This window comes from Vanessa atalanta, chromosome 10 (genome assembly GCF_905147765.1).
Source record: "Vanessa atalanta chromosome 10, ilVanAtal1.2, whole genome shotgun sequence".
NCBI classification, from domain to species: domain Eukaryota; kingdom Metazoa; phylum Arthropoda; class Insecta; order Lepidoptera; family Nymphalidae; genus Vanessa; species Vanessa atalanta.
Genome location: NC_061880.1, coordinates 7790356 through 7817128, shown reverse-complemented (window position 1 = coordinate 7817128; position 26773 = coordinate 7790356). Strand labels below are relative to the sequence as shown.

The 26773-nt window shown below is 31.6% G+C and overlaps 5 protein-coding genes across 6 annotated transcripts; 3 read left to right on the top strand and 2 right to left on the bottom strand.

Moving 5' to 3' along the window:
- The first annotated feature begins 350 nt into the window (after positions 1-350).
- Positions 351-5567, top strand: LOC125066973 (serine/threonine-protein kinase PAK 1). The gene is made up of 2 exons (XM_047675314.1): positions 351-1221; positions 2497-5567. Exons 1-2 carry the CDS (start codon positions 519-521, stop codon positions 3288-3290), a joined length of 1497 nt encoding a protein of 498 aa, XP_047531270.1. The 5' UTR covers positions 351-518; the 3' UTR covers positions 3291-5567.
- Positions 5568-5675: 108 nt separating this feature from the next.
- LOC125066899 (methionine synthase reductase-like) lies at positions 5676-9797 on the bottom strand. Of its 2 annotated transcripts, XM_047675215.1 has the most exons (6): positions 9556-9797; positions 8968-9117; positions 8393-8629; positions 6773-7471; positions 5962-6213; positions 5676-5927 (listed from the first exon to the last, which is right to left on the bottom strand). In XM_047675215.1, exons 1-5 carry the CDS (start codon positions 9670-9672, stop codon positions 5998-6000), a joined length of 1419 nt encoding a protein of 472 aa, XP_047531171.1. In that variant the 5' UTR covers positions 9673-9797; the 3' UTR covers positions 5676-5927; positions 5962-5997. The 2 variants fall into 2 exon arrangements, with proteins under 2 accessions (XP_047531171.1, XP_047531170.1); XM_047675214.1 differs by having other exon boundaries at positions 5676-6213.
- Positions 9798-14542: 4745 nt separating this feature from the next.
- LOC125067087 lies at positions 14543-15919 on the top strand. Its single transcript, XM_047675465.1, has one exon. The coding sequence runs from the start codon at positions 14543-14545 to the stop codon at positions 15917-15919; it is 1377 nt and encodes a 458-aa protein (XP_047531421.1).
- A 3585-nt stretch (positions 15920-19504) lies between these two features.
- Positions 19505-22510, bottom strand: LOC125066923. The gene is made up of 10 exons (XM_047675249.1): positions 22494-22510; positions 22391-22421; positions 22290-22321; positions 21199-21219; positions 20967-21125; positions 20647-20827; positions 20196-20446; positions 19854-20012; positions 19647-19764; positions 19505-19576 (listed from the first exon to the last, which is right to left on the bottom strand). Exons 1-10 carry the CDS (start codon positions 22506-22508, stop codon positions 19569-19571), a joined length of 975 nt encoding a protein of 324 aa, XP_047531205.1. The 5' UTR covers positions 22509-22510; the 3' UTR covers positions 19505-19568.
- Positions 22511-23033: 523 nt separating this feature from the next.
- LOC125066856 (lipoma-preferred partner homolog) lies at positions 23034-25695 on the top strand. The gene is made up of 3 exons (XM_047675147.1): positions 23034-23914; positions 24532-24767; positions 25277-25695. Exons 1-3 carry the CDS (start codon positions 23135-23137, stop codon positions 25515-25517), a joined length of 1257 nt encoding a protein of 418 aa, XP_047531103.1. The 5' UTR covers positions 23034-23134; the 3' UTR covers positions 25518-25695.
- The last annotated feature ends 1078 nt before the right edge of the window (positions 25696-26773 follow it).

Below are 26773 nucleotides of genomic sequence, written 5' to 3'. Positions count from 1 at the left end.
TTCTTCTTCACAACAAGCAGTGAATCATCCGAAATTCCAATTCAGTATTATCAGCGGGTCAGTTTTGCCAACATAAAAACAAAATAACGTTCCATTCTTAATTTAAAAGAAAAAATCAGCGTGTGTGCTTAGATTCTACTAATAAAATTTATTAATGTATGTACGTATAAATACAAATTGCACTGAAAGTTTTATTTTTAGTATTTAGTAACTGAATTTTGCTTCTAAATTACAATGATTAAATTTTAAAACATGATAACTGCTTAACGTGGTCTGCGTGTAACTATCGTAAATTACTTTTTGTTCTGTGTGCTGCCAAATATCTGACAGATGATAAAGTATATCTGATGTGATGTCTTCAGTTTTGTCCGTCCGTGATTAGCCACTCCTATCTCGGCAATACTTAATTAGTTATAATTTCATAAATTTTGCCACAAGAAATGTAGTTTTGTGATCTCAAAAAGGATTTTGTCAAAGTTTTATGGCTTAAATATCCAAAGACAAGTAAACAAGTTAAAATGACGGGACGCTCAGGCCGTGGTGTGTTTGGTAAGCTCTTCTCGAAGAAACAGTATGCTAAAGATGAGAGAGTTACAGAGATCGGTATGCCTACTAATGTTAAACAACACATTCACGTTAGCATGAACTCTGAAACGGGAATGTTAGAAGGGTTACCATCATCATGGCTACGACAATTAAATGCCCAAATATCGCCTTCGGAACAGAAAGAGAATCCGAATGCAGCACTTCAGGCAGTTACGTTCCACAACTTTCATGTTTTGAAAAAGGAACAGGCGGAAAACGAGCCATGCAAACCCATTGTTACAGAGGAGGCCATTACAAAAGAGGAATTAGAGATGAAAAAATTTTTAGCTAAGAAAAATGCTCACCAAAGTCAGGATTCAGATATTTCAATAGGTCAAAGTAGTGAAGAAGATATTGCTCCATCTGACACATTCTCGCAGAGACAGACAATGCCCGCTGCAACTACTAAGAATAATCTTAAAAAGAAAGATGCAATGATGGATTTAACTGCAATAGTTGAGGATCTAACATTGATTGGCGCTGAGCCCGAGGAGAGCCCCATTCTTAGAAAAAAAGAGATGATGAATGCAACTTTGTCTGATGAAGAAATATATGAAGAACTCAAAAGAATTTGTAACAAAGATGACCCGTATGTACGTTTCCAAAGAATCAAACAAGTAGGTGCTGGAGCTTCAGGTAATTATTTAATTCATAATTATTTCTTATATTTTCCATTTTCAATAAATTATAAAACATATTGAAACAAAAAACATCATTACAAATATTTATAAACATGTTTTGTGTGCTATTCAGCTAGCAACCAAAGAAATTGAGATATATGTCACAAAAATCATAAAAGATGTGTTTAACGTATAACATTACCATTTCAAGCATAACTGCCATGAAACCAAGCAATTGTTTTATTTCTCGGCAACCTTGAATAAAATAAAACAATATAAAAATTTTAGCATGTCATGAAAATAAAAACCAGCGTAACAAATATCTTGCAACCCATTGTATGGTAATCAATGTTGTTACATACTTAAAATATACAAAAAATATATGTATATGCAGATTGATATTTAAGTTTTTTGCTATAAAAATCAATTTACATTATACATAATTCTAGTTAAAAGTTAAATTTTTAATAACATATTTTTAACAAGAATTTTATTGTAATTGATTACTACATGTTGATATGATAATTACTACCATATCACATAACAGTTCAGATAAGCTCAAATGTAGTGAAGTGCATTTGATAAATTTAAGAATCATATGATATGACCCTCAACCTTTTAATTACTAATTGTAATATTTTGAAGCCGCTGTACTATATAACTATATTATATAATACAAAATAATAAAACCAAATAATACTCTCTCGATATTCTTATCAACAAATCAACAAACTGATTTGTTAAATGAATGTATATTTCACAAAAATATAAATGTGTTGCATTAGACAAAAATAAAAGTCTACATAGACTCATCACAATCATTTTAATGATGTTCTATAAAACAAATACAATACCTCCATTATAATTTAGTCATTGTATTAATATTTTCATTAAAAAATTTTTTTTTATTATTCTCATTTTGATTTAATATACTTAATTTAAATAGTTATGCTATTAATAATAATTTAATAACTGGTTGCAATTGTGCAAATTAATGGCAATTGCTATAATCAAATGAAATCATAAGACTCATCTTACTCAAACACTTGTTTAATACAGTTGTTCCTTCAGTCTCTCAACTTTTTATGTAATATTTAATTTGTTTCTTTATTAACTGTAAACTGAACTTCACTGGTAGAACTATTGGAATAAATAAAGCCATAGTGTATATTTACATTGGTATTATTAAGTTTTTATATATTAGATATTGCCATGATTTGTTGAAAATAACTATTATAAAATTATAGATTGTTTTTAAAATTACTCTAATATCTTTATACTTGATATTCAGGAGTCGTGTTCATCGCAATAGACCACAAGGACAACTCAAGTGTCGCCATTAAAGATATTGACCTGACGAAACAAACTAAAAAGGATCTCATACTTAATGAAATTAATGTCTTGAAGGGTTTCAATCACAAAAATCTCGTCAATTTCCTCGACGCATTCCTTTGTTACGATCATCTTTGGGTCGCAATGGAGTTACTAGACGGAGGATCTTTAACTGATGTGGTAACAGAAGTAGTTATGAAAGAAGGTCAAATCGCAGCGGTCTGCCGAGAGACACTACAAGCAATAGCGTTTTTACATTCCAAAGGCACCATTCACAGGGACATAAAATCTGACAATGTACTTCTTGGTATGGACGGAGCCGTGAAAGTGACCGATTTCGGTTTCTGTGCTAACATTGTGGGTGATGAAAAGCGCCAAACTATGGTAGGTACACCCTACTGGATGGCTCCTGAAGTGGTCACCCGTAAACAGTATGGAAAGAAAGTGGATGTGTGGTCGCTTGGAATAATGGCTATTGAAATGATTGAAGGAGAACCTCCATATATGAAAGAATCTCCATTGCGAGCTTTGTATTTGATCGCGGCCGTCGGGAGACCCAAGATACCCAGATGGGACAAATTGTCGCCAGAATTTCAAGACTTTTTGGACAAGTGTTTGCAAGTTGATGCGGATGAAAGAGCTACAGCGGACGAGCTGTTAACTCATCCATTCCTGAACTGTGCCATGGAATTAAGAACTTTAACACCTCTCATTAAAGCAGCACAAAAGATCCTTCACAAGAACTTCGACTGAATGAAAAGGTAAAACTTATTTCTATCAACTTTTAATTTATGTACGTAAATCTAACTGAGTTAATTTTCCTTCAAACTGTTGAAAATCTTTGCAAAATTTTTGTCAAATGTCATCGTTTTTTGTGAAGAAAATAACCTCGGTCGAAAGAGTAAGTGCCAACTTTATAATTAGGATTTTTATAAAATGTTGATTAACAGTAGTAAACATCTTTATAGATGGTATTATATGGAATTAACTTCTACAAGATGCGGTATTGTATACCATTGCGTAACATGAACAAATTTTACTAAAAATTTACGAATATAAGGAAGATAAATCTAAGATCAAAAACCATTGACTTTGATACCAGCAATAAATATACGAACTCTGTTCAGTATTCGTAATGAAATCGCTAGATATGCATTTTGGCAACACGCAAAGCGTGTTTTAACTCGGCTTATCACCGTTCTAGTGTAGATAGGGTTTTATCAGCTACTGATATAGATATACATAACACATCACGCATAACATTCTCTGACGCGTATGTGAAGGCTCTATGTATGTACAATTCAATGCCATATTGTGTTAAGTTTTAAGTTCGTTAAAGCTTGTCTAATAAGCTTTAAAGTTACTTAACGGCTATTATAAATTATTCTGTCCAAGTATTTACGAATTTTAATACATAGGATGTACAAAAAAAAAAACGCGTATAGGCCATCGTATCTCGTAAAATATTGTCTATTTTGATATTTTTATATTAACAAATCTACAGTTTTTACAGATATCCAATTTTTGTAATGTTTTTTTACTGTGTAATTATAATATTATCACAAATAAGCACTAATGTATGATTATATTGTCACGTTATCTAACATAGGCCCAAACGCACATATTTTCATGAAGGCGATGCAATATTCAAGTAAAACTCATATTATTATACTCAATAAAATATATTAAGAAGAAAATATCATACGTTTGATTCAAATAACAAAATACCGTTTAGTATTATAAGGATTTAACTCCCACTACACGGTAAATACTAAATAGGTACTTGTTAAACAAAAGTAACGTGGGTGCATAGGACGTCAAAAAGCATCAATCAGTACAAAGTAAACATCTATAAAACATTTGAAAATATACTTTATATTTAACAATTAAGGCCGAAAATTCTCTTATCGTATATCTGGAATAAATTAAACAATTTGAAACGACTACATATGTATAGAGATACGTCGGTCTTTTGCTTACAAAAATCGCTTGCTTTTGTACTGTTTAAGCTAGGAGCAGTTTATATCAATTTACCAAAAAGCTGTACATAGTTTGTTAAGTTAGTTATAATATGATCACATGTGGCATTTTGTATCTATAAGGTAAAATCATAGTTTATAATGTAATTTTATATTGCAAAAACTGCAAAACTTCCCGACTGTATCAAAGAAATCAATAAGACGCTAAATATAAGCTTTCTCTTTCCAATTCTTATGAAACTTGGACATTTCTTTACATTCCTTTTCTTGCATACTATTTGAAACGACCAAAATGTTTTAATTTGATGTTTTTAAACCCTGCTTCTAGATTTAAGGTTTAATTAAGACTGTAATGACATTATGCTCACATTCTATAACTATGACTGTTCATATATAAAATAAAATTGTAATGTTACAATAAAATTTTGTATTATGCCTTGTATTAGTTGTATCTATTTCTACTCTCTGTATAAATACGCGAGCTTTGTTTAAAATGGCAATTGCAACGAATTGAATTTAAAAAAACTATTGTATATTAGGCGCCAAATTGTTATTTGCTTGTTTTTAATATTGGAATATCGTGCAATAGATATTTTGAAAACAAAATTGTTCTAAAATATTTCCTTTATTTTTAACATAATGTGATTAAGTGTCAAAGAAAATAGCGGCCATTTTGTTTAGTTGTTAAAAAAACTAATATATATTAGCAATTATTATAAAAAATATTACAAGATACTTTTATTTTAGTATTATTTTGTATTATTTTATGATATAAGCAGTCGCCATATGTGGAATCACGTAAAAAATATCAAATATTGACGGATTATAATGGAATTGGTGACACTACCATAATACCCTCCACCAAGAGTGCCTGCTTTACGTTAATTATAACTGTATTAATAGTAGATTAAATGCATTTTGTCGCACAACGAAAAATTGTGGTATTGTATTTAAGCTAGATCGCTGTAGTCATAAGTTTATATACACCAATGACACTTTTTGAACATTTTATTACTAGAGATTTGCCTATTAAATTATTTTTGTAAAAGTTTATATGGTTTTACTAAAATATCACTTAAATTAATAAAAAAAACGAAATGAAATTAAAAAAATACGAATACAGAACATGAAAAACTCTGTGGTGAAATTAAAAAAGGTAAATTAGATATAAATTTATTTACAATTTGCTACATATAGTATGATACATGTATGATGTAACATATTAATTCAGTATAAGGCTACTGATACCGATATCTTAGGATCAAGCCCCGTGTCAGCTCAATATAATGTTATTAGATTCTCAATATCAGTCTGGAAGTTGGAAATGTGTACTCTCCAGTGCAAAGCCGCTGCTGTTGTTTTACGCCTGACACTTTATGTTCGATTCTGGTTTGGCACTCCATCGATTTATGTGAGTGAGGTAATAGAGAACGCACTTGCTTAATACGTCCCTCGCAGATAGCTAGCCTCACTCATCATCATTAGTTCCATACATCACTCAAATATCTTTTTTCTTTTTGCATAATGTCAATGAAATTTTCTGCTTCCTCCTCGTTTAAGTTTCCATGTTTGGCTATACTTTGTCGAATCGCATCTTTGACTTGTGTTGCCATATTTTTGATATCTCCACAAACATACACTTGAGCACCTTCCATTATTAATTTTGTAACTTCTTCGCCATTTTTTATGATTGCATCCTGAAAAATACAAAGAAATATTTTTTAACATACGTAATGACAATCCAGATCACTTTATCATACCTTTTTATTATAAAATGAGAAGTTCTATTTCAGTTTGACTTGAAATCAATTACTATTTACCAGAATCTTTTTCTTTGTTTTTTTTTTTATCTCTTTTTAATATATCTATCCCTAGGATAAAGTCGGCCTAAGGTAAGGTGGAATCACCATAGTACAGAATTAAAAAATAGCTTGGTTTTATCTTGAAGGTAATTAATAATATTTATTATCTTACCTATATAAATAAATGATGTATTTTTTTAAATTCTCTAACTGTGAATATACTAAACCAATATACATAAAACTTATACTAGATGATGCAGCATACACATGGCAGATGTCTGCCGACGGTTTAACTAGTTATTTATAAAAGTATAGGTCGGATTAAGTATTGTTATTTTCGGATTTGAAGGTTCGAGTGAGCCAGTGTAACAAGCACAAGAGACATAACATCTAAGTTCTTAAGGTCGGTGGAGCAGTAAGGAGTGATTAATGTCTTTAGTGAACTGAACCATACCTGTACATAATGAAAATCTGCATTCTCTACCCTTGAAAACGAAGTGAGAAATTTACTAATAACACCTTTGGAAGTGAATTTTGTTAGCTCATCCTCATAAATGAAATCAAGTTTAGGGTTGCGACATCCAAAAAACAGCCACACGGAACCAAATTTTTTTTCTGGATATTTCTTCTGTAAATGTTCTCTTTCTTCTAAAAAGCCTATGAATGGAGAAACCCCAGTCCCAGGGCCAATTAATATAAGGGGAGTTTCTGTATTTTTAGGTAAACAAAATTCATTCACATTTTTTCGTATGTAGATTGGTACTTTAACAGATTCATTATATAGATTTAAATTATTCATTTTTTCTTCAATATTAAACTTTTGCAAAATAATTTCCTCTAGCCAGCCAGTCGTAATACCTTTCTTATTATCGCCAATATCCAGAACAGAAAAACATATTTTTAATATGTTGGGATTACTGGACTTTGTATTAACAATTGAATATGGTCTAGGTAAGAGTCTAGGAAGATGTTCCAAAATCACTTCTATTGGAGGTTTACATGATTTGAATAATTTAAATAAATCCAACACACTAATTCTTTTGTTGAGGATATGAGTTGTGTATTCTGAAGACCCTTCTTTGCTGCAGAGGTACTCCAAAAGTCGCTTTTCACATTTATCTTTGGTGTGCTGTGCCAGAGCAAGTAGAAATAACTAAAAAAAAGCAATGAGTACAGATGAAAATAATAAGAATAAAACTATATGCTACTATTTTGTAAAAATAGAAGGAAAAAAAAAACAGATTCTCAACTAGAACTATGATCAATATGCTCCAGAACAAGTAAGCCACTGTCCGGCATCAATCATTTTAGTTCTATAGTTGCTGGACCAAGGCTCAAAGACTTGCACTTGAAAATGTGACAATGTGGCTTGTTGATTTAGCATCAGCCGATACAACATTAATAGAAAATTTTGCATAAATAACTCAGAAAAAACTCAAGAGCTGGATACTATTGATTGTTCAAGGATTACTTATACAATGATACAAAGTAATTACATTACTGACAATGAAGATGGTCAATTGCTGAAATACTTATAAGCAAAAAATAAACAATTCCTAGCCTTGTAAGTGTTATTATTGGACTGTAATGCATTAATACAACAAAATAAGTTATTCTTTATTCCAGCTTTTCAACAATAATTGACATGTTGTTTAAGTTTTTTCCTACCTAATTTTAATCAAAAACTTAAATTAAAAAAAAAAATCAAATTCAAATTTTCTATGTTGGATACAGTTTCCAATATTATAATATTTACATATTTACAAATACTTTTCGAAACCAAAAATTTATTCTTTATGAAGTGTGAACATGGGATCATGTGCGGAAGGGAAAAGATATTATTTCTGGCTACTTATGCCCATTATGTGGATTTATTAGCCTAATGATATTTCATTAATTTATGCAGGACTTCAAATAATTTTAACTCATAACTATTTTTTTATATGAATTTTATAAAACAGATATCTTATTTGTTTTGTTGTCCCTTACATATTGCACATGTCTTTCTTTTTTTTGATAATTAAAAATAGAGATTAAAAACTGCTTTAAAAACCATATAATTTTTGTGATTTACCTTTTTTATAATTCCTCTAAGATCTACACAGTGAGTGAGTACATGTCGTAGGGTTGATGTTACTGGTACATAGGCTGGTATCTTTGCACCCTTCTGTTCACTGGCAACACTAAGTGTATAATTTAGATCAACTACATCAATCAAGTCCAGGTGATTGATAATTTCATCAACTTCCGATTTATTATTTTGAGGAACAATTCCAATTGTATCACCAGGTATAAAATCAAAGTTACTCCCCTAGAATAAATCATTTTTAAATTCTATACAGATAGTGAGAAGGCTTAACTCTGAAAATTTACAATGTAAAATATTTTTTTCTCCCAATATCTTATTCTCTCTTTTAAAGGGTGTGTTGTTTTCTAAAATAAATGGGGTTGATTCCTAGCTAGAGTATTGATTTTTCGAAATTTCAATAAAGCAGTTTTAGTTTTTATTAAAATCGGGCCTAAGATTCCTTTGAGTATATTTTGCTATTCATTATAGTTTCGGATTTGGCCATCCACACTCAATTGTAATATTCAAATATTATTAATTTATTATATGTATATTTTTATCATATGAGAACAAAAACATACTTCAATATCAAAAGACACTTCATAGACAGATTTGCAGTTTTCATCCACATTAATTGTTAGCCTCCTCCATTTATTTATAGTAGCAAGAAATATTTCGCTGGCAGCAAAAGGTAATATAGGATCTGGACCATTGTATACTGTTTTATTATCCTGCAAATATAGAATATTTATGAGTAAAATACAGCTACTACACAATTTTTATTTTATAAATTCACCTCCCAATACATTCACTCACTTGGGGATGAAATTTTGTGAAGAAGTTCACCATTTGAAATATTGAAATTGATGTTTGGCATTTGTATATGAGTAAAAGACTATCTGTACAGTGTTTTATAAATTCATCACCTAAGACTGAAATTGGGGATGGGTTAAACAGATAGTTTGCCTTGGCCAAGGTTAAATGAGAGTATGTGAAATGCAGGTTACAAAAAATCTCTAATATTTATGAATTTGCGGTGGTTTTCTAAATAACATATCTGATGGAATATCCCACAGGGTTCACGGCTAGTAGTTTTAATGATATCATCAAAATCCTTATTAGTAACAGATTCATAATATATTTCACAATATGAAACATTACAAACTTACACTGTGGCAATTTTTGTATTCTATTTTCATAGATGGTTCTTTACATTTCGGTATACTAAGTAGTTTAGTTTTATCCAAGGTGTCGATTAGTTCTTGAAAATGTTGAACTACAACCATCTCTACTTATGTATGTTTATTTTAAAATATACACGAAATTAATAAATAATTTAAAAAAATATAGAAAGTTTAAGCAGGTAGAATAAAGAATGAAGTCTTTTTTCACATGTTATTCGATCATTCTGTCAAGTGTCAGCTGTAACTTGTGGGCTGTGAGAGTGTAACTGACAATTGTGACGTTCTGCCCTTTGGGTCTGGACTTGAAATTTCTATAGATGGGTAAACATCATATAAGTTTATTATTATTATAAAATATAATATAATTATTATATTATATTATTGTAAAAATCACATAAGCTTATTATTATTATTCCATTAAATTATTTCTATAATTAGTCATATTTCATTAAATCTTACAAATCACATAGCAACTACGAAAAAACTGAACAAAATCATTATTTTCTCATCGGCCATACGAGGAGCGATTATGGAAGTAGCGCAGATTCCTGTGAAAAAATCCGACCCAAAACGGCCAACTCCCAATATTCAATTGGGGTCAATGATAATTTCCCGATCGGCAAGGGGGCAGCGTTATTCGTGGCTTGGTACATTTTTGCAAAACATAGTCCAATTTTACTAAGACAATTAAAAAACAAAGATAAAACAAACAACTTTTCAATATGTCAATCTTGTCTAATAAGTTAAATAAACAACAATAAGTAACATAGTTTTATATTCTAATTTTGGAATATTAGCTTAAATTAACTATACTTTTGTTTTTAAGCCAATCTCCAAGTTACGGTCTGTCTGTATAAAGTAGTCTTAATAAAGTATATTAATCAGGATGTATCCGACTTTGTCGGATATGCGACAACGAAAACAAAATATCAACTTTTCGTGTACTATGTTTCGGCCAAACGATTGAGATTGAATTATTGATTCGATGCACTAGATTAACGCTGAGGATAGAAACCAAATTGCACCAAAAAAACTATATAGAGTTTTTCTCTATATGAAAAATACAACTGTTTTTTTTTATTAATATTTTCAATCACTGGTAGTAAAATATAGAGTTGATGCGGATAGTTGTTAAGCCTAATATCGGATATCAGATGAGCTGTACATATACCCGGTTGCCGGATATTCGGCCTGTTGTCAAAGTCACGTTCAAAATCAAAATATTCTTAATTCAATAAGGCTCATAAAATCACTTTTGTATCATTACTAGTGGAAAGTAGATTCTACCGAGAAGAACCGGACAGAGTATGTCAGTAAAATACAATTATTTTTTTGTATATCTTTAACGTAATCGTGTATTGATTGATATGCCTTATTTATTAATGATTTTTGACATACCTAATGAAGGGAAATGGGGTAGGTATAATAAGACACGTCTGCACTGTTTGACAATGTTTTTAATAATGAATATTAAATAATCAAGTAAAGCTGTTCGTTGATTGAATGAGTGGTGAGCGAATGTGAATGAGTGAAAGATTGAATAATATAATGAAAGAGAAATCTATTATGTATAGAGGCTTGAATTTTTGTATATTCCAACAGTCCCCCTCAAAAATACAAGTTAATATAATATAACAATACCATAACATAATTTCTTTCATTACTCATTTTTACAAATAAAATACTAACTATTTAGTTACATAAACCATAGTTTTATTTATTAAATAAACTCATTCCTTCATTTACTTGATTAACACAAAACATGAATTATTTTTCAAAACAAATTTAAATTCTTTCTTAATTCTATAAATCTCTTGGAGGGTATCGCTTTTGTGAACATGTCAGCTAGTTGATTTCCTGTGGAAATAGGTTCTAGCTTTATTATTTGATTAGCGATTTGTTCCCTAATAAAATGATATTTTATATCTATGTGCTTAGATTTTTTGTGATTTGTGGGGTTATTGGCAATACATATACAACTATTATTGTCTTCAAATATTACAATAGGCTCTGTTATTTGTATAGAAATACTATTTAACAATGACCTTATCCAGACTGCTTCTCTCACAGCCTCAAAGAGAGCCATGTATTCAGCTTCCGTTGAAGAGACGGCGACAGTATTTTGTTTTCGTGTGGTCCACGAAATTGTACAATTATTAAAAGCCTTAAACAAATAGCCAGTTGTACTTTTTCTGTCGTTCTCGTCACCTCCCCAGTCGGAATCTGCATACCCACTTATTATCTCTTTATATTCAGATTTTTTTTATAAACCAATTTTAAATTAATTGTACCTTTAATGTATCGTAAGAGATGTTTTAAATATTTCCACAACTCTTCGTTATTTTTAGATTGATATCTACTTAATATATTAATACAAGCACAAATATCTGGCCTTGTGCAAAGCATTGCATACATAAGGCATCCTATAACATTTTTACAAGGTGCATCATAGTGAGTGTCTGAATTTAAAGCTACAAAATTGATTTTAGAAGGAAAAGGTGAATTCGATGGATTACAATCTTTCATAGAAAATTTATTTAGAACATTTTGCAAATATGTTGTTTGATCTAAAGAAATTGTATTAGTTGTTCTTTGAATTCTAATACCAAGAAATAGTTTTAAGTCCTTCAAATCAGTCATTTGAAATTTTTGCATTAAACTGTTTTTAAACGCTTGTAATAAATTACTATTTTTAGTAGTAATAATTAAATCATCAACGTACAGAACTATATACACGTTTTATCTATACAATTTTTATCTAATATGTACAGACAAGGATCTAATTCAGAGTTCTTAAAACCCATTTCCTTGAGAATGAGATCGAACCGTGCATACCAACACCTGGACGACTGCTTTAGGCCATATAATGTTTTATTCAATTTACAAACCTGGTTATTACTTGCTAAAATACCTTCCGGTACTTCCATATAAATATTTTCTTTCAATATACCATTTAGAAACGCGGTTTTAACGTCCATGTGGTGTAAATGTATATCAAACTGATTTGCCAATGCTAATATAAATCTAAAAGTAGTTATCCGAGCCACTGGTGCGAACGTTTCGTGATAGTCTTGTAAATACTCTTGAGTGAAACCTCGAGCAACCAACCGAGCTTTATAACGTGTAGGTTCACCAAATTCATTATTTTTAATTGTAAATACCCACTTGCAACTTATAATATTAACATTTTTCGGTCTAATAACTAATGTCCACGTTTGGTTGCTTCGAAGCGACTCAATTTCATCCTGTATATCGTTCAACCACTTATCAGAATCGTGCCTATCGAAAATATTCTTATATGATGTAGGTAAAGATTGCGTATCATTAAAAAGAGATAAAAATAAATCAGGATCGTGCATTTGCTTATAATTCTTTGGGGGTAATTCTCGAATTCTTTCGCTACGTCTTAAATTAGTGGTATTCGATGAACCGTCCAACGAATTGTCATTAAAAGAATCTTGTTGTTGATCTATTTTTAGCTTTGCCGAATCAATTTCGGGCTTACTAAATTTTGAAAGGGTTTCAATGTTGTCACTACTGCTACGTGTAGGGCGTGATTTTTCAAAGTTTAACTCGTCAAAAATAACATCGCGAGCTATAAAAACTTGATTATTTTCGATATTGAATAATCTATAACCGTTTGCATCGTAACCGATCAATATTGACTTGAAAGATTTCTCATCAAATTTAGTTTTTCTAGCTTTGTTATGAACGTATGCAGTAGATCCAAACATTTTTAAATGATTTATTTTCGGCCTTTTACCATGCCACATTTCGTATGGTGTTTTATTTATCAGAGTTTTAGTGGGTAGTATGTTAATTAAATAAGTAGCTGTTAAAACAGCTTCACCCCAAAATATTTTATTTAATTTCGCACTTGTAACCAATGTTCGAGCCATTTCGGTTAATGTACGATTCATTCTTTCTGATACACCATTTTGTTGTGGGGTGTAAGGAACCGTTAAATGATACATTATCCCTTTGTCAACACAAAATTCTTTGAATTCGTTTGAAAGGTACTCTCGGCCATTATCGCAATATAAATTAACAACTTTAGAATTAAATAAATTTTCACATTTTGTTACGTAGTCTTTCATACATTTATATGCTTCAGATTTAGAATGCATCAAATACGTTACTGTATAATGAGTAAAATCGTCAATAAAAGTAATAAAATAATTTTTATCATCAAATGTAGGTGGTGTAATAGGACCACAAATATCGGAATGAACTATAAAAAGTGGCCTATTTCTGACTGATTTATCTTTTGATTTTGCAAAGGGCAACCGCGACTGTTTACCAAGTATGCAAGACTCACATAATGTATCATTAGGCATAATATCATTAATTAGGTAACTATCATCAATTAAGTTTTTTAGAATGTTAAATTGATTTTTGTTTAAGTGACCTAGACGCTTATGCCATAGTTCGTAAGATGTAGAAGTTTGAGACAAATTTAAATTATGTTGAGATCGCGTATGCACTTGAAAAACTAATTTAAATAAATTATTACTGATAACACTCGATACTAAACACTTGATACTATTGTTAATATAAACACTGTTATTTTTAAATATAACAACCATATAATACCCGGCACGAATCTTGACTCTGCGCAGTAACAAAAAATAGATGTCGTTTGAGGTGCGGTCTGAGGCGAGGAGCGCGTTACTATAGCAAACAAGGCCGCCATTACTAGTAACCATAGCAACGGGTGGATGCGTGGCCCCGCGCAGTGCCACCGCGTCTCCCGTCGCCCGCGCATGTTCCTGTGTTGTCTTAGTGTACGCTCATTAACATAAGTTATTATTATATAACGGTTTTATTGTGTAAAATTGTGTTTGATTATTAACTTTGTTTTTGTATTGTTGATTTTGTGGGTTGTTTCTTTTGTTATTATAGTAAGATTTTAACGAAGTATACTAAAATGCCAAGAAAAAATAATATAGTTCTAAAAAGACAAGCTCGGAAAATGATTTACGATGTTTACTGTTTTTTAAAAAACGAAGCTAATGGCAGAAGTGATACTCAAATTAAAGAGAGAACAGCTGAAGCAACAAAAACCTCTCTATGCACTGTTCGGAGAATCGTAAAAGAAGCTGAGCAGTCAGAATTTCTCACAGTATTCCGGACGCCTGGAAAAAAACATGCTAGATCGAAACCTGTAACTGGTATAGACAATTTCGATCAAGGAGTTATCAAAAGATGCATTCATAATTTTCATTTAACAAATAATGAAATCCCAACAGTTACGAAACTTCTGACAAAACTGCGATCGGATATAAATTATCAAGGATCTGAACGGAGTCTTCGACGCATCTTAAAGGATCTAGGCTTTAAATGGAAAGCAACAGAAAATAATAGAAAAGTTCTTATTGAGAAAACCAGTATAAGATTACAGCGAATCAAATATTTAGAAGCAATACAAAAGTACAGACATGAAGGAAGGCCCATAATTTATACTGACGAATCGTATGTCCACGCTTCGCACACAAGTTCCAAGGCGTGGACGGACGGTTCAAAAAAAGGTTTAAAAAAACCGATATCCAAAGGTCAACGGGTAGTTATGGTACATGCAGGGTCTGAAGCCGGTTTTATACCAAATGGTTTATTAATGTTTAAATCCGGAGCCAAAACGGGCGACTATCACGACGACATGAATTATGAAAATTATTCCAAATGGTTAACTTCACAATTAATACCAAACCTACCACCGAGATCCGTCGTGGTAGTAGACAATGCATCCTACCATAATACACAATATAATTTGGCCCCAAATTCAAACTCCAAGAAATGCGACATGCAAGCCTGGCTGACTGAAAAAGGAATTTCGTTTGATCCAACAATGTACAAGCCACAGTTGTACGAACTAATAAAAACGAACAAAGAAAATTTAAAAAATTATAATATCGATAGATTATTAGCACAACACAATCATAGTGTCCTTCGCTTGCCGCCCTATCATCCGGATCTGAACCCCATTGAAATGGCGTGGGCCGCAATCAAAGGTTACGTTAGCAGCAAAAACGTAGCGTGGAACGTCACACGCGTTATGGAACTGGTGAAACAGAAGGTAGATGCTATGGGATCAAGTGAATGGCAAAAGTTATGTTCAAAAGTAAGGTCTATTGAAGACGACTATTGCAAAAGCGACCATGTAGTGGACCAGTTGACAGACCAACTTGTTATTCAAGTGGGAGATTCAGATAGCAGCAGTAGTAGCGATTGGGAAGTCTTTGATGATGACGAACCTGGTCCGAGCACCAGTACCAACCCCAGTACCAATCCAAGAACTTCGACTTCATTTGCTGATTTTGAGGGTTTCACACCGTTGAGTGATAGTGATTAATTTATTTTCTAATAATATTTCTAAATTTTATTTTTATTTCTTTTTATTTATTTATTGATACAATAATTACTAAATATACAATAATTAACCCGTTGTGTTTTATTACGTACCTACCCTTTAATATATTAAATATTTATTTTAAGCTTTTTAGATAGTACGTGATTTTCGCAAGGACTGTACCTGCGCAGAGGACGCCATGTTAGGTCAAGTTTCGTGCCGGGTAGTATACCTCCTTGTTGAATACGATATACAGATATTAAATTACATGGCACGTCCGGCGCATATAATACATTATTAATCGCCCCTTGAAAACCTAAATTAGTAGTGACATTTATTGTACCTTTACCAAACGCTTGAATGCTTTCATTGTTCTTAGCTATACCAATTTTAATCGGTATTGTGAACTCTGAGTAGGAAGAAAATAATTCCTTACTATTTACAACGTGGTCAGTTGCACCCGAATCTAAAATGAAAACAATATTATTAATATGATATTTATAAGAATTTGACAACTTACACGTTGAAAACATAAATGCGAAACTGTCCTCGTTATCGTTTCTGATTTGCAAAGCGCTCGCAGCTGCTGTTTTACTGCCGCTACTACCTCCATTTTGTTGTAACTTTTTGAAAAATCGACAATCCTTCTTCATATGATTTCGTCGTCCACAATAATCACAATATAATTTTGAAATTTTATATGATGAATTTCCGGTGTATGACTTCTTTTTATAATAATTATATGATTTCCTTTTATCGAATCCAATTTTGTTCTGCGATTTGAATTTATTCGTTGATGTATGTAAAACTTTGAGTTCTGTCGTCGTGGTATTCTTTAGTTTGACTTCGTGATCTAGAAGACGAGTTTTTACAAAAGATAGATGCAATTGTTCCTCTCCAAGTGTTTCCAGTGCCGTTATAACACCATCGTATGATGTGGGTAGAGTTAAAAGTAAATGTGATATTTTATCCATCTCATCCAATTTTGCACCAGCCGATATTAATTCAGTAATTATATTATCGAAATTGTTAAAATGTTCGAATAGTGTCACATCTGGCTGTAGTTTCATATTAAGTAACTGTTTACGTAAAGCCAATTGAGTCGCTAAGCTCCTCCGCTCATATACTTTGTCTAGTTCGGCCATTATGGATTTTGCAGTAGAAGAACCTCTTGCAAAGCTTAAAAAATGTGTCACCCAAGTAATCTACAATCGTACCTTTTGCTAGCATATTCTTCTTAATCCACTCATTATCTGGTATTGGTGGTGGTTCTTCGTCAATAACAGGCAATAACTGCATTTCTTCTAGTAGTGACCTTATACGAAACTTCCAAGTACTATAGCGATCACCGTTAAATTGTTGTATATTTCTTTTACTTCTCGAATCCATTTTGAGTAACACTTTTACTATTAATTTTAATTATTTAAACAACTTTAAACATGACCTGGGCCCATAACCTGAAGGGAAATGGGGTAGGTATAATAAGACACGTCTGCACTGTTTGACAATGTTTTTAATAATGAATATTAAATAATCAAGTAAAGCTGTTCGTTGATTGAATGAGTGGTGAGCGAATGTGAATGAGTGAAAGATTGAATAATATAATGAAAGAGAAATCTATTATGTATAGAGGCTTGAATTTTTGTATATTCCAACACCTAAGTTTTAAATTTTAATAGACAAAGTTAAAACTAACTGTGGAATCTTATTACAGAAATTAATACTGTGCTCTAGATAAGATGTATTGGCTTTGCAAAGTCTGAAACCATGTGTTACTAGTTTACCTTTCTTTCAAAAATATCTATTTTATTGGGAATATACATAATATTATTGGAAACATACTGTGAAGCAACTATAAGAATACACATTTCATGAAAAACATCCTGAAAGTAGTCTCGAGTTCCAAGATTATACTTGAACTGTTACTTTTTTAAACCCCAAAGGGAAATGTCGTAGGACGTAATACTATGAAAGTAACCAAAGTATACTAATCGAGCTGTATCAACATCATCAAGTTGTTCCCATGATGCGAATTTGCTCCGTTCCTGAGATACTGGCTTAAACTAATCTTATTTTTCTAACCTTAAAATCAGCTATTTATCAACAATTTCGAAACTCAGTGGTCTACCGCGCTCCGGGATGTGCAGCACCTTCGCCCTTCGCGCCGGTTTCGGTTTCATAAAAAAACTCTAGGGGTAAGACTTACAAGACATATTGGGTCAGAATTAACACAGTCGGTTTATATACAACACTTTGTTTCCCCAAAATCGTGGTGAATAATTTTAAACCCAACCCGTAACTAAGCCTGTAAAAAACTTTTTTTTTTTAGTTTTACGAGGAAGAAAAGCATTTACGCATTCCGCCCGGTCAAAAGGGGGGACCGGGATGGATAGTGGGGCAGAAAGCCCCGTCCTACCCACTAAAACTTCCTCTTATTTCCGCCTCGCCGCAAGGCAGCAGGACTACGGGAACGCGTGTGCCTTACGACCGCGGTCCTGCCAGCGGCCGAGCCTGTAAAAATCTAACTTAATTATAACTTTTTATTTTTTTTAGGGGCCCAAAGCCATGCTCCTCTTTAAAACTACTTAAGATGCTACATACTACTGTTAAGAACGAGAAAAAAATGGAGTACTTTCGAGGTGCAGCCATGATTCGTCAAATTTACCATTATTTTTTGTACACCAATTTTGTATCAGTGATAATGCATTGTTTACATCGTCATAATTAGCTTGTTTTCTATCAATTATAAAAAGTCATGTGGTATCATCAACAAACCATACAATATGACAAAAACCTTTTACATTAAAAAGGGTTCAAATTTAATCCTCGAGGAACACCCATTATCATTAAAGATCCAGAAAACTTTATTCTATTAAAAGATACCTGTAGCTGTTGAATGAGATCAAGAGGTCTTTACTATTAAATCCGTAAAGATTTAGTTTGTACAAAAAAGTTTCTCTCATAGTTCAAGCTCTACATAATCAAATGCTTTTGATAAGTAACAAAACACGCCAATAGCACGCATATGTGTTTCATGTTTTGAAAATTTTAGCGGCGCACACATACTGCGTATGCTACCGGAATGGGGGACACACATGTTAGTTTGACAAAGTTTAGAAAAGGTATAGATTAGCAGCTGCATGCAACAGCGATAGCGCGTGATACCAGAAAATGCATAAAATATCCTTAAAATAACTTAGACGTTTATGAAATCCTTTGTTATATGCCAGATATCCGCTCTTTACGACGGGCAATATAGGCGTAAGATCTGGCATAAAATAGTAATTAATGACAACAAACAAGATCAAGTTTAATTATGGATATTGCATAAGGGAGTTCTAATTAATATAAAAAAATACAATTATGATTGTGTGGGATATCATTTTAATAAACATAAAGTTTTAAATATGTTTTTAAAGGAACGGGATCTAAGGGAAGTAAGTAGCTAATGGGAATCTCAGAAAGTATATATGCATAAGTTAAATACAAATTAAACTTTAAATAATATTATAGGGCAGTTTTTCATAAAAATGCTTCAATAGTTTAAAAACTTTATTATATTTTATTTTTGATAAAATAGTTCTTCGATTAGAATTTCCTTCTTCACATATAGCAGGCGATCCATATTTAACAAAATAACCCACAAATAAAACTAGTCGACTGTAAAAAATAAGTGTTTTTAAACATGCTGTTTAGCTAAATTTATAAATTTATATAAATAATCTCTTACTATCGATAGGAACTCCTTGGTCGCCAGTATAACCTTCCATACATTCTGGACAAACTGTCGTCTCGCAAGGATTGGGAGTTGTAGATGGAAAGGCAGGTGTGAGTTCAACAGGTGGTGGCTGAATAAACAAAATGTTCCTTAGAGTAATTATTAAATGTTATTTGAATAAACGTATTTATGAACGCATAGGTACTTCAAATAACTTACCTCAAGTCTATATAAATAAGACAATTTACAAGGATCCCAAGTAGTGCATAAAGTAGCGTTATGTAACATGTCTTTCCTAGGTTCGTCACCGAAGTAATCAAATGAAATTACAATATTGTTATCTATCGCACATTGATCTAAAAAGTCACTAATAGATACCTAAAATACAGAAACTTATAAAAAAATAGATTTTAAAAGAGTATGTACTAAAACATTAACAAAAAAACCAAACAAACAAAAATGAGAACTTCGGAATAAGTGTACCGTCATTTGGTGTGATACGCCAAAGAGCTGGGCTTTTATTTGTATATCAAAAACCTCAAATAAGAATTTTAAAAATACCTTTGTTTTATTACCGCAATCCAAGGTTCCATTTTGAAAATAGTTATTTTCACGCTCTCCATTGCCGAGACAAAACATCCACCCTTCGTGGAATGAGTATTCTATTGGTGCTACTTCTGCTTCAATACATGGATCGATGGGAACAGGGATAGAAGACTTCCCAAACGTACATTTTCTCTCGTGCATGTTTGCCTGTACCCGGTACGCATCTAGATCTGGTTCGGAACCTTCAGGGCATTTGTAGTAGTTACCTACGAGATATAGTTAATAATTATTTTAAAGCTGATTACCAAGCTAATTTACTCCAACGCCCAATTTTAGCTGAAGACTACAATGCCCGAGACTTGGTTTACCTTAAATTAGCAATTGAATAGCGCTGGATTCTGTTGAATGTAAGGGTGGGTACATTTATTTAAATAAAAATATATTTTTTTGGTTAGTATTAACTTACCATTTTGTACAATATACGTCGTTCTGTGATGAGCGCTAACCACAGTTCTGACAGTCAGCCCGTTGCCACCACTTTTTATATTCTCCATCAGCACCTCTTGAGCAGCGCGTTGTTCCCTCGACCACTTTGCTGCTTCTTCAGCTAATATTTGGCGACTAACTTTACCTTCTGATTGAGTTGACTAAAATAATAAAATGGTTTAAAATCCGATGTATGTAAGTGTAAAATGCATATATAAACAAAAAATAAAATATATCAGAAAAAGAAAAAATAAGAAAAGTAGTAAGCTCGATCTGATTTAAAAAATACGTCGAACATACCTGCGGGGGACTTTCCATGATTACATGGGGCCTGCCAAGCGTGTGCTGCCATATTAGTTGAGCGGCTACTTTGTGTTTTGTGCTGTGATGTAAAGGTTGTATCTGAAGGATACCATACCAAGCCAGCTCTCTGTACACGCTGTCGGGCAAATAGCCAGTCTAAAAAAGTCTCCAAAATCAATAATTTTATACTGTCGGTTCAACTGATAAGTTTTAAAATTTATTAACTCACCGGCATAAAATCCATATGCCACTGTAAAATAATGTATTAATTAATAAAACATTAAAGATAAGCTTATTCTAGCAAGAATTCACTTACCTACTTAAGTTTTTTTTTTATTATATAGGACGATCAAATGGGTCACCTGATGATAAGTGGTCCACCATTCCTTGTATCGCCAATGTGCCACCAACCTTGGGAATTAAGATGTTATGTTCCTTGGGCCTGTAGTTACACTGGTTCACTCACCCTTCGACGCGGAACACAACAACACTGGGTACTGCTGTTTGGTGGTAGAATATCTGATGAGTGGGTGGTACCTACACAAACGGGCTAGCACAAAGCCCTACCACCAAGCGAAAGTTAAAAGTTATATGTTTTTCTAATGTTAACATTTTTATAAAATGAACCCCGAAACATTTTGTGCCTACTCCATTTGTTATCATTTGAACAATATAATTCAATAACATATTATTATATAAAATGTATTTAGATAATCGTATTAAAAAATACAATTAAACCTACTTATACTAACCGAAACCATATTGTATAATTTAATATGTATTTAATATTCTTATATTTACGGGACATTTTATCTAACATCATTTCACTCCACTAAATCCTAAGAAGTTCTCTCAAAAACACAAAACAATTTTATCTGCTATAGTCGGTATCGCCAAAAGTATATAATAAAATAACAGTCCCACGGGTGACGGCTTAATAAGTTATTCTTCAACGTTACTTTAACGATGTGAGATATATACAGGGTTATTGGTAATTCGACGTATTTCCTTTAGGAGGTAATAGGGGTGATTATTTGCGATAATTTTAACTATACAATACAAATTTCCACCAGCATCTTGTGTGGTCATTTTATTTCGGTTGTTTGGAAATAAGTTCCTAGTTGCTATACAAAAATATCTTATCATCTCCTAACGGGAATACGTCGAATTACTAATAACCTTGTATAATACAAATAGGCTATAACGAAAAGGTAACTGTACTGTACTACTGTTTATTAAAAATCCGCCTTCCTAAAAGTATTTTTTTCCTAGATTAAATATCTAAGTAAGCAAGTAGGTAATATAATTAAGTTAATATACCTCTTCTTCGTCTGCCTCTGTTGTTTCGAACTCTAAGAAAAAAAATCATAATAATACAAAACAAATAATAATAATAATGATGGTAGCAATTTCAAGCTTACCGTCTTCGTCATCAGAGCACTTTATATTTGACTGAAATAAAAAAAACTACGCGTTATGTAAAACTTTTAAGCAATTATGAATCAATGAACTTGTTTGTTTTACCTCTGAAATAAACATTAAACAAATTATTAAATTTTTTAAACATATTATTTTTTTTAACATTTTTCAAGAACAATCCAATTTAAGCCCCTCAAACCCTCAAAGTCTATCACAAAAAAACTGTGTTGTTTTACGACTTAATTCAGAAGTAAAATTTTACTACCAATTATAATATAACAAGTGCCTTAATTGAATACTTAGACGTTTTAGAGCAATAACATCAATTATTTGCATTTGGATTCAAACGAAATAATTACTAACTTGTTATAAAGTGTAAAGATAAACTATTTTGGTACCTACAATTAAACAAATATTTAAAGTTAATAAAATTCATAATTTAAGTGTTTGAAGAAATAGAAATATAATAAAATTTTGTTGACAAATACATAGTTTAAAAACAAAGAAAAGTAACTATTTTACTTGTAATTAAATGATTGGCAAAAACCAAAGAATTCAGTTTTAGTATTATTGTAATGTTTGTATTTTTCTGAAAAAGTAAATTATGTCATTTGTCAGTTTTTATCTGTGTCTATAGAATCGAGCGATAGTTTTTGTAAAATAAGGATTAAGGAGTGCCGAATTATTCAGTATTTATGAATAAAATCAACAAATAATTTATTATTGGTATATAAATATTTGTAGCGATGAGTACGCTCGACAAGCAACTAGCTGATCTACGGATCTACGCGAACGAGTTAGATGCAAAACTGCAAGACGATATCAATGCAGCAAAAACGAAACCATCTATCCCTCCGAAAAAAAATAAAGCACCACAACCCCAAATACCGCAAAGTTACACAGTAAAGTCAGCTTGCGAACCCTCCTACTCGTCTAGGCTAGAATACGGTAGTCGCACAAGTTCTACCTACTCTAATTTAGTACCAGTTAAAAGTTGTATCGTAAGGAATTCCGCTAGACTTCGAAGTGGCGATGCTCTTTTATATAGCAATTTATTGCCACCAGGTGGTACAAATCATGTGTACTCCAATATCGCCATGCAGCGTAATACAGAAAACTTTTACGAGAGGGATACACGGTCAGATGTATCAAGAATAAGTGATCTAGGTGTGCAATCAAATTATAGTGAGTTAAGACGACCGGGATCGGCTTATCCACCGTCCTCTGCTTCAGTAAATGCTCAAGATTTCTCTACATATGGTGGCTCACAGACATCATCAACTTATGAGTCATTGTATGAGCCTATTAATCCAAGGTCGTGTAGCCAGTTATCAGGAACCTCATTGTACGGCGGCTATGTTGGTACCACAGTAGAGCCTATTCCTGTGCCTGATAATGCTTTATATTGTGGAAATTGTTACCGCTGTGGGGAAAAGATTATGGGAGAAACTACTGGTTGTACTGCAATGGAAAGGATATATCATATTAAATGTTTCTGTTGTCAGCAATGTGGAATAAATCTTCAGGTATGTAAATCAATAATAGGTATATACACGCATACTTTTTTGAGTTATAGTAAAAAATTAAATACTAATCTGTAATGAAATGAAATCCCTGAAATAAGACAAACTATATTTCACAAACTTATATATAACAATTATCAACATTATCATTATTGCTGTTTCACTTACATTCTATCACACCTAATTTCATGCAGTTCAAAAGTGTAAATGGCACAATGGTTTATGGACTACCTAGCAATGTAAAAAGGGCTATTGTCACACTCCTAGCACAAGCTAAGGCTTAAATGAATGGATAATTTCCTATTAAGCTGTAAGATTTTACTAATATTCCTATTATAGTAATTCCTTAAAATATTAGTGATATTCTATTAAATAGATATATATTTGTATACTCTACCAACCATAAGAGAAAAGCCAAAATAAACAACATTTGACAGCAAATTACATCATATCATTGGTTATCTTTATTACCTTTTAATTGTATTTGAGTTAAATATTCACAATCATAATGTAAATGGTGTTTTAATAACATTGTTCTGTTGATTTAAGTACAGTACTAATAATTAATAATATTTAATTAGCTTTTGTTTCATAATTAATTAAAGTCAATACATTTACAGGGTAGACCATTTTATGCAGTCCAAGGAAAAGCTCTCTGTGAAAGTGACTACTTGGAAACGCTCGAGAAATGTTGTGTGTGCGGAGATCCCATTCTGGACCGTATACTAAGAGCTACTGGCAAGCCATATCATCCTCGATGCTTCACCTGTGTAGTATGTCAAAAAAGCCTTGATGGTATACCCTTCACTGTTGATGCAGTAAATCGTATTCATTGCATTGAAGACTTTCATAAAAGGTAGGTTTCTTTTATTAGTAAATAAATGGTGTTAAATAATTTTAGCATTGGCCTTAGTTATTCCTACTGTACCATTTCCCTGCCCTTATCCTATTAATTCCATTACAAATATTATTAAACCAAAATAATAAAATGCTAATATTAAATAGCTCCATTTCAGGTTGATTTGTAAAGTTTGGATTTGTTGTAATGGAATTTTTAGGTTTGTTAATAACCAACTTTTTCATAATTACTAAACATAATTTTATTGGCTTAGTGTTAAATTATTTGTATTTATGATTATAAAACAGACCTGAACAAACTTGGTGTGCAAACTAATACTCTGTAGTAAAAAATTTAAAAATATTTCATGAGCCATATACATTTTTTTTTGTTTAAATTATTTAATTTTGGTGTTCTGGTTAATGCAGGCTGAGATACTAATGCTTAATCTATTATGTTTGACAAGACATATGAAGTAAGTTTTCTTTAAGGTCTCCTAATTTGATCATCTCTAATTAAAATTTTAGATATGCCCCCCGATGCGCACGTTGTCGTGAACCAATAGTGCCAGAAGGTGGTGCAGAAGAAACGGTACGTATTGTAGCCTTGGACAAGAGTTTCCATATTGCATGCTATGCATGCGAGGATTGTGGTGCCTCGCTATGTTCGAGAGAAGAAGGCAAGGGCTGCTACCCACTAGATGAACATCTTTACTGTAAAGAGTGTAATGCAAGACGCATACAAGATTTATCAAGAAATATTAATTAACAAACTTATGATGAACATCAATTTACTCCATTGATTGCACTGCTATTTATAATTATATTAATGTAATATGTCAAAGGAACCACCAAGTAATGCTTAATAATACAATATATAATCTAATAATAATGGTTCAACAATGTTGAAACATTGATATTATAATTATGAAATTATAATATCAATGTTAATTGTAAAATCCTTGAGGATTTTACGATTTTTAGTTGCTGTCTCGAATCTTAAGTACAATTGATATACGTAATAAGTATGTATGTGGTTTTTATTTATCTGAGTCATTTTTATTGCTGTTTCTCAAAAAAAAGTTTCTAATAATTATACAAAATCAATTTATGAACACAGATTTTTTTTGTTATTATGGTATTGTTATTGATACATTGAGTATTTATTTCTATATCATTCAGAGTATTATTTATTAAAATCAAATCATATATCTTGACGAGATGGACCATTCCAAACTGCATTTATTTTATACAATAATTATTTAAAGGCTGTGTAACAAGTCCACAGTATTAATATATTCAAAGGACTATGAAATGTGATTTTTATGTTAATTTTTAATTATAAAATAAGATGCATTACCATATTATTCTTAAATATAATTTTAGTATTGTTTGAAGCCCCCTATTATGTAAAAGGTGCCATTTTTTGTATATAGTGCTAATATAATAAGTGTAATAGGTTGTGTAATTAATTATATTTAGAGTAGTATATGGTACTTATATTAGAACATAAGGGAATGTTTTTCAGTTATACATATATTTGTAGTCAACAAGCAATTGAATTACTTTGTACTAGCGTCAAATTAAACACAAATTGGTTCTAAATTTGTAGAAAAAGGTACAATTTTATCCCACTAAACATATGTACCAAGCCATATAGAAGTTTTTACTTGTGTATATTTTTGTCTTACAATAAAACATGGTAATCATCAAAACTGGTGGCTAAACGAAAAAATTAATAATTGTTACATTGTTATTGGAATACACCAGGAATAAAGAGAAGTAATAACGCGTATATGCAAATGTCTGATAATCATTGCATCTTATCTTTTTTGTAAAATGTCTTACACAAAGTAGTCAGTAGTCATTAACATTTTTTTTGTGTCAAATAATTAATTTTCTAAAACATTATGTATTGCATTAGGAAATATATCTAAATAAAAGATAAATAATTAAATATTATTTATTTCCAATGCATTTATGGATCTGCATTTACGAATTATATAAGCTTTGTAAGAACAACAT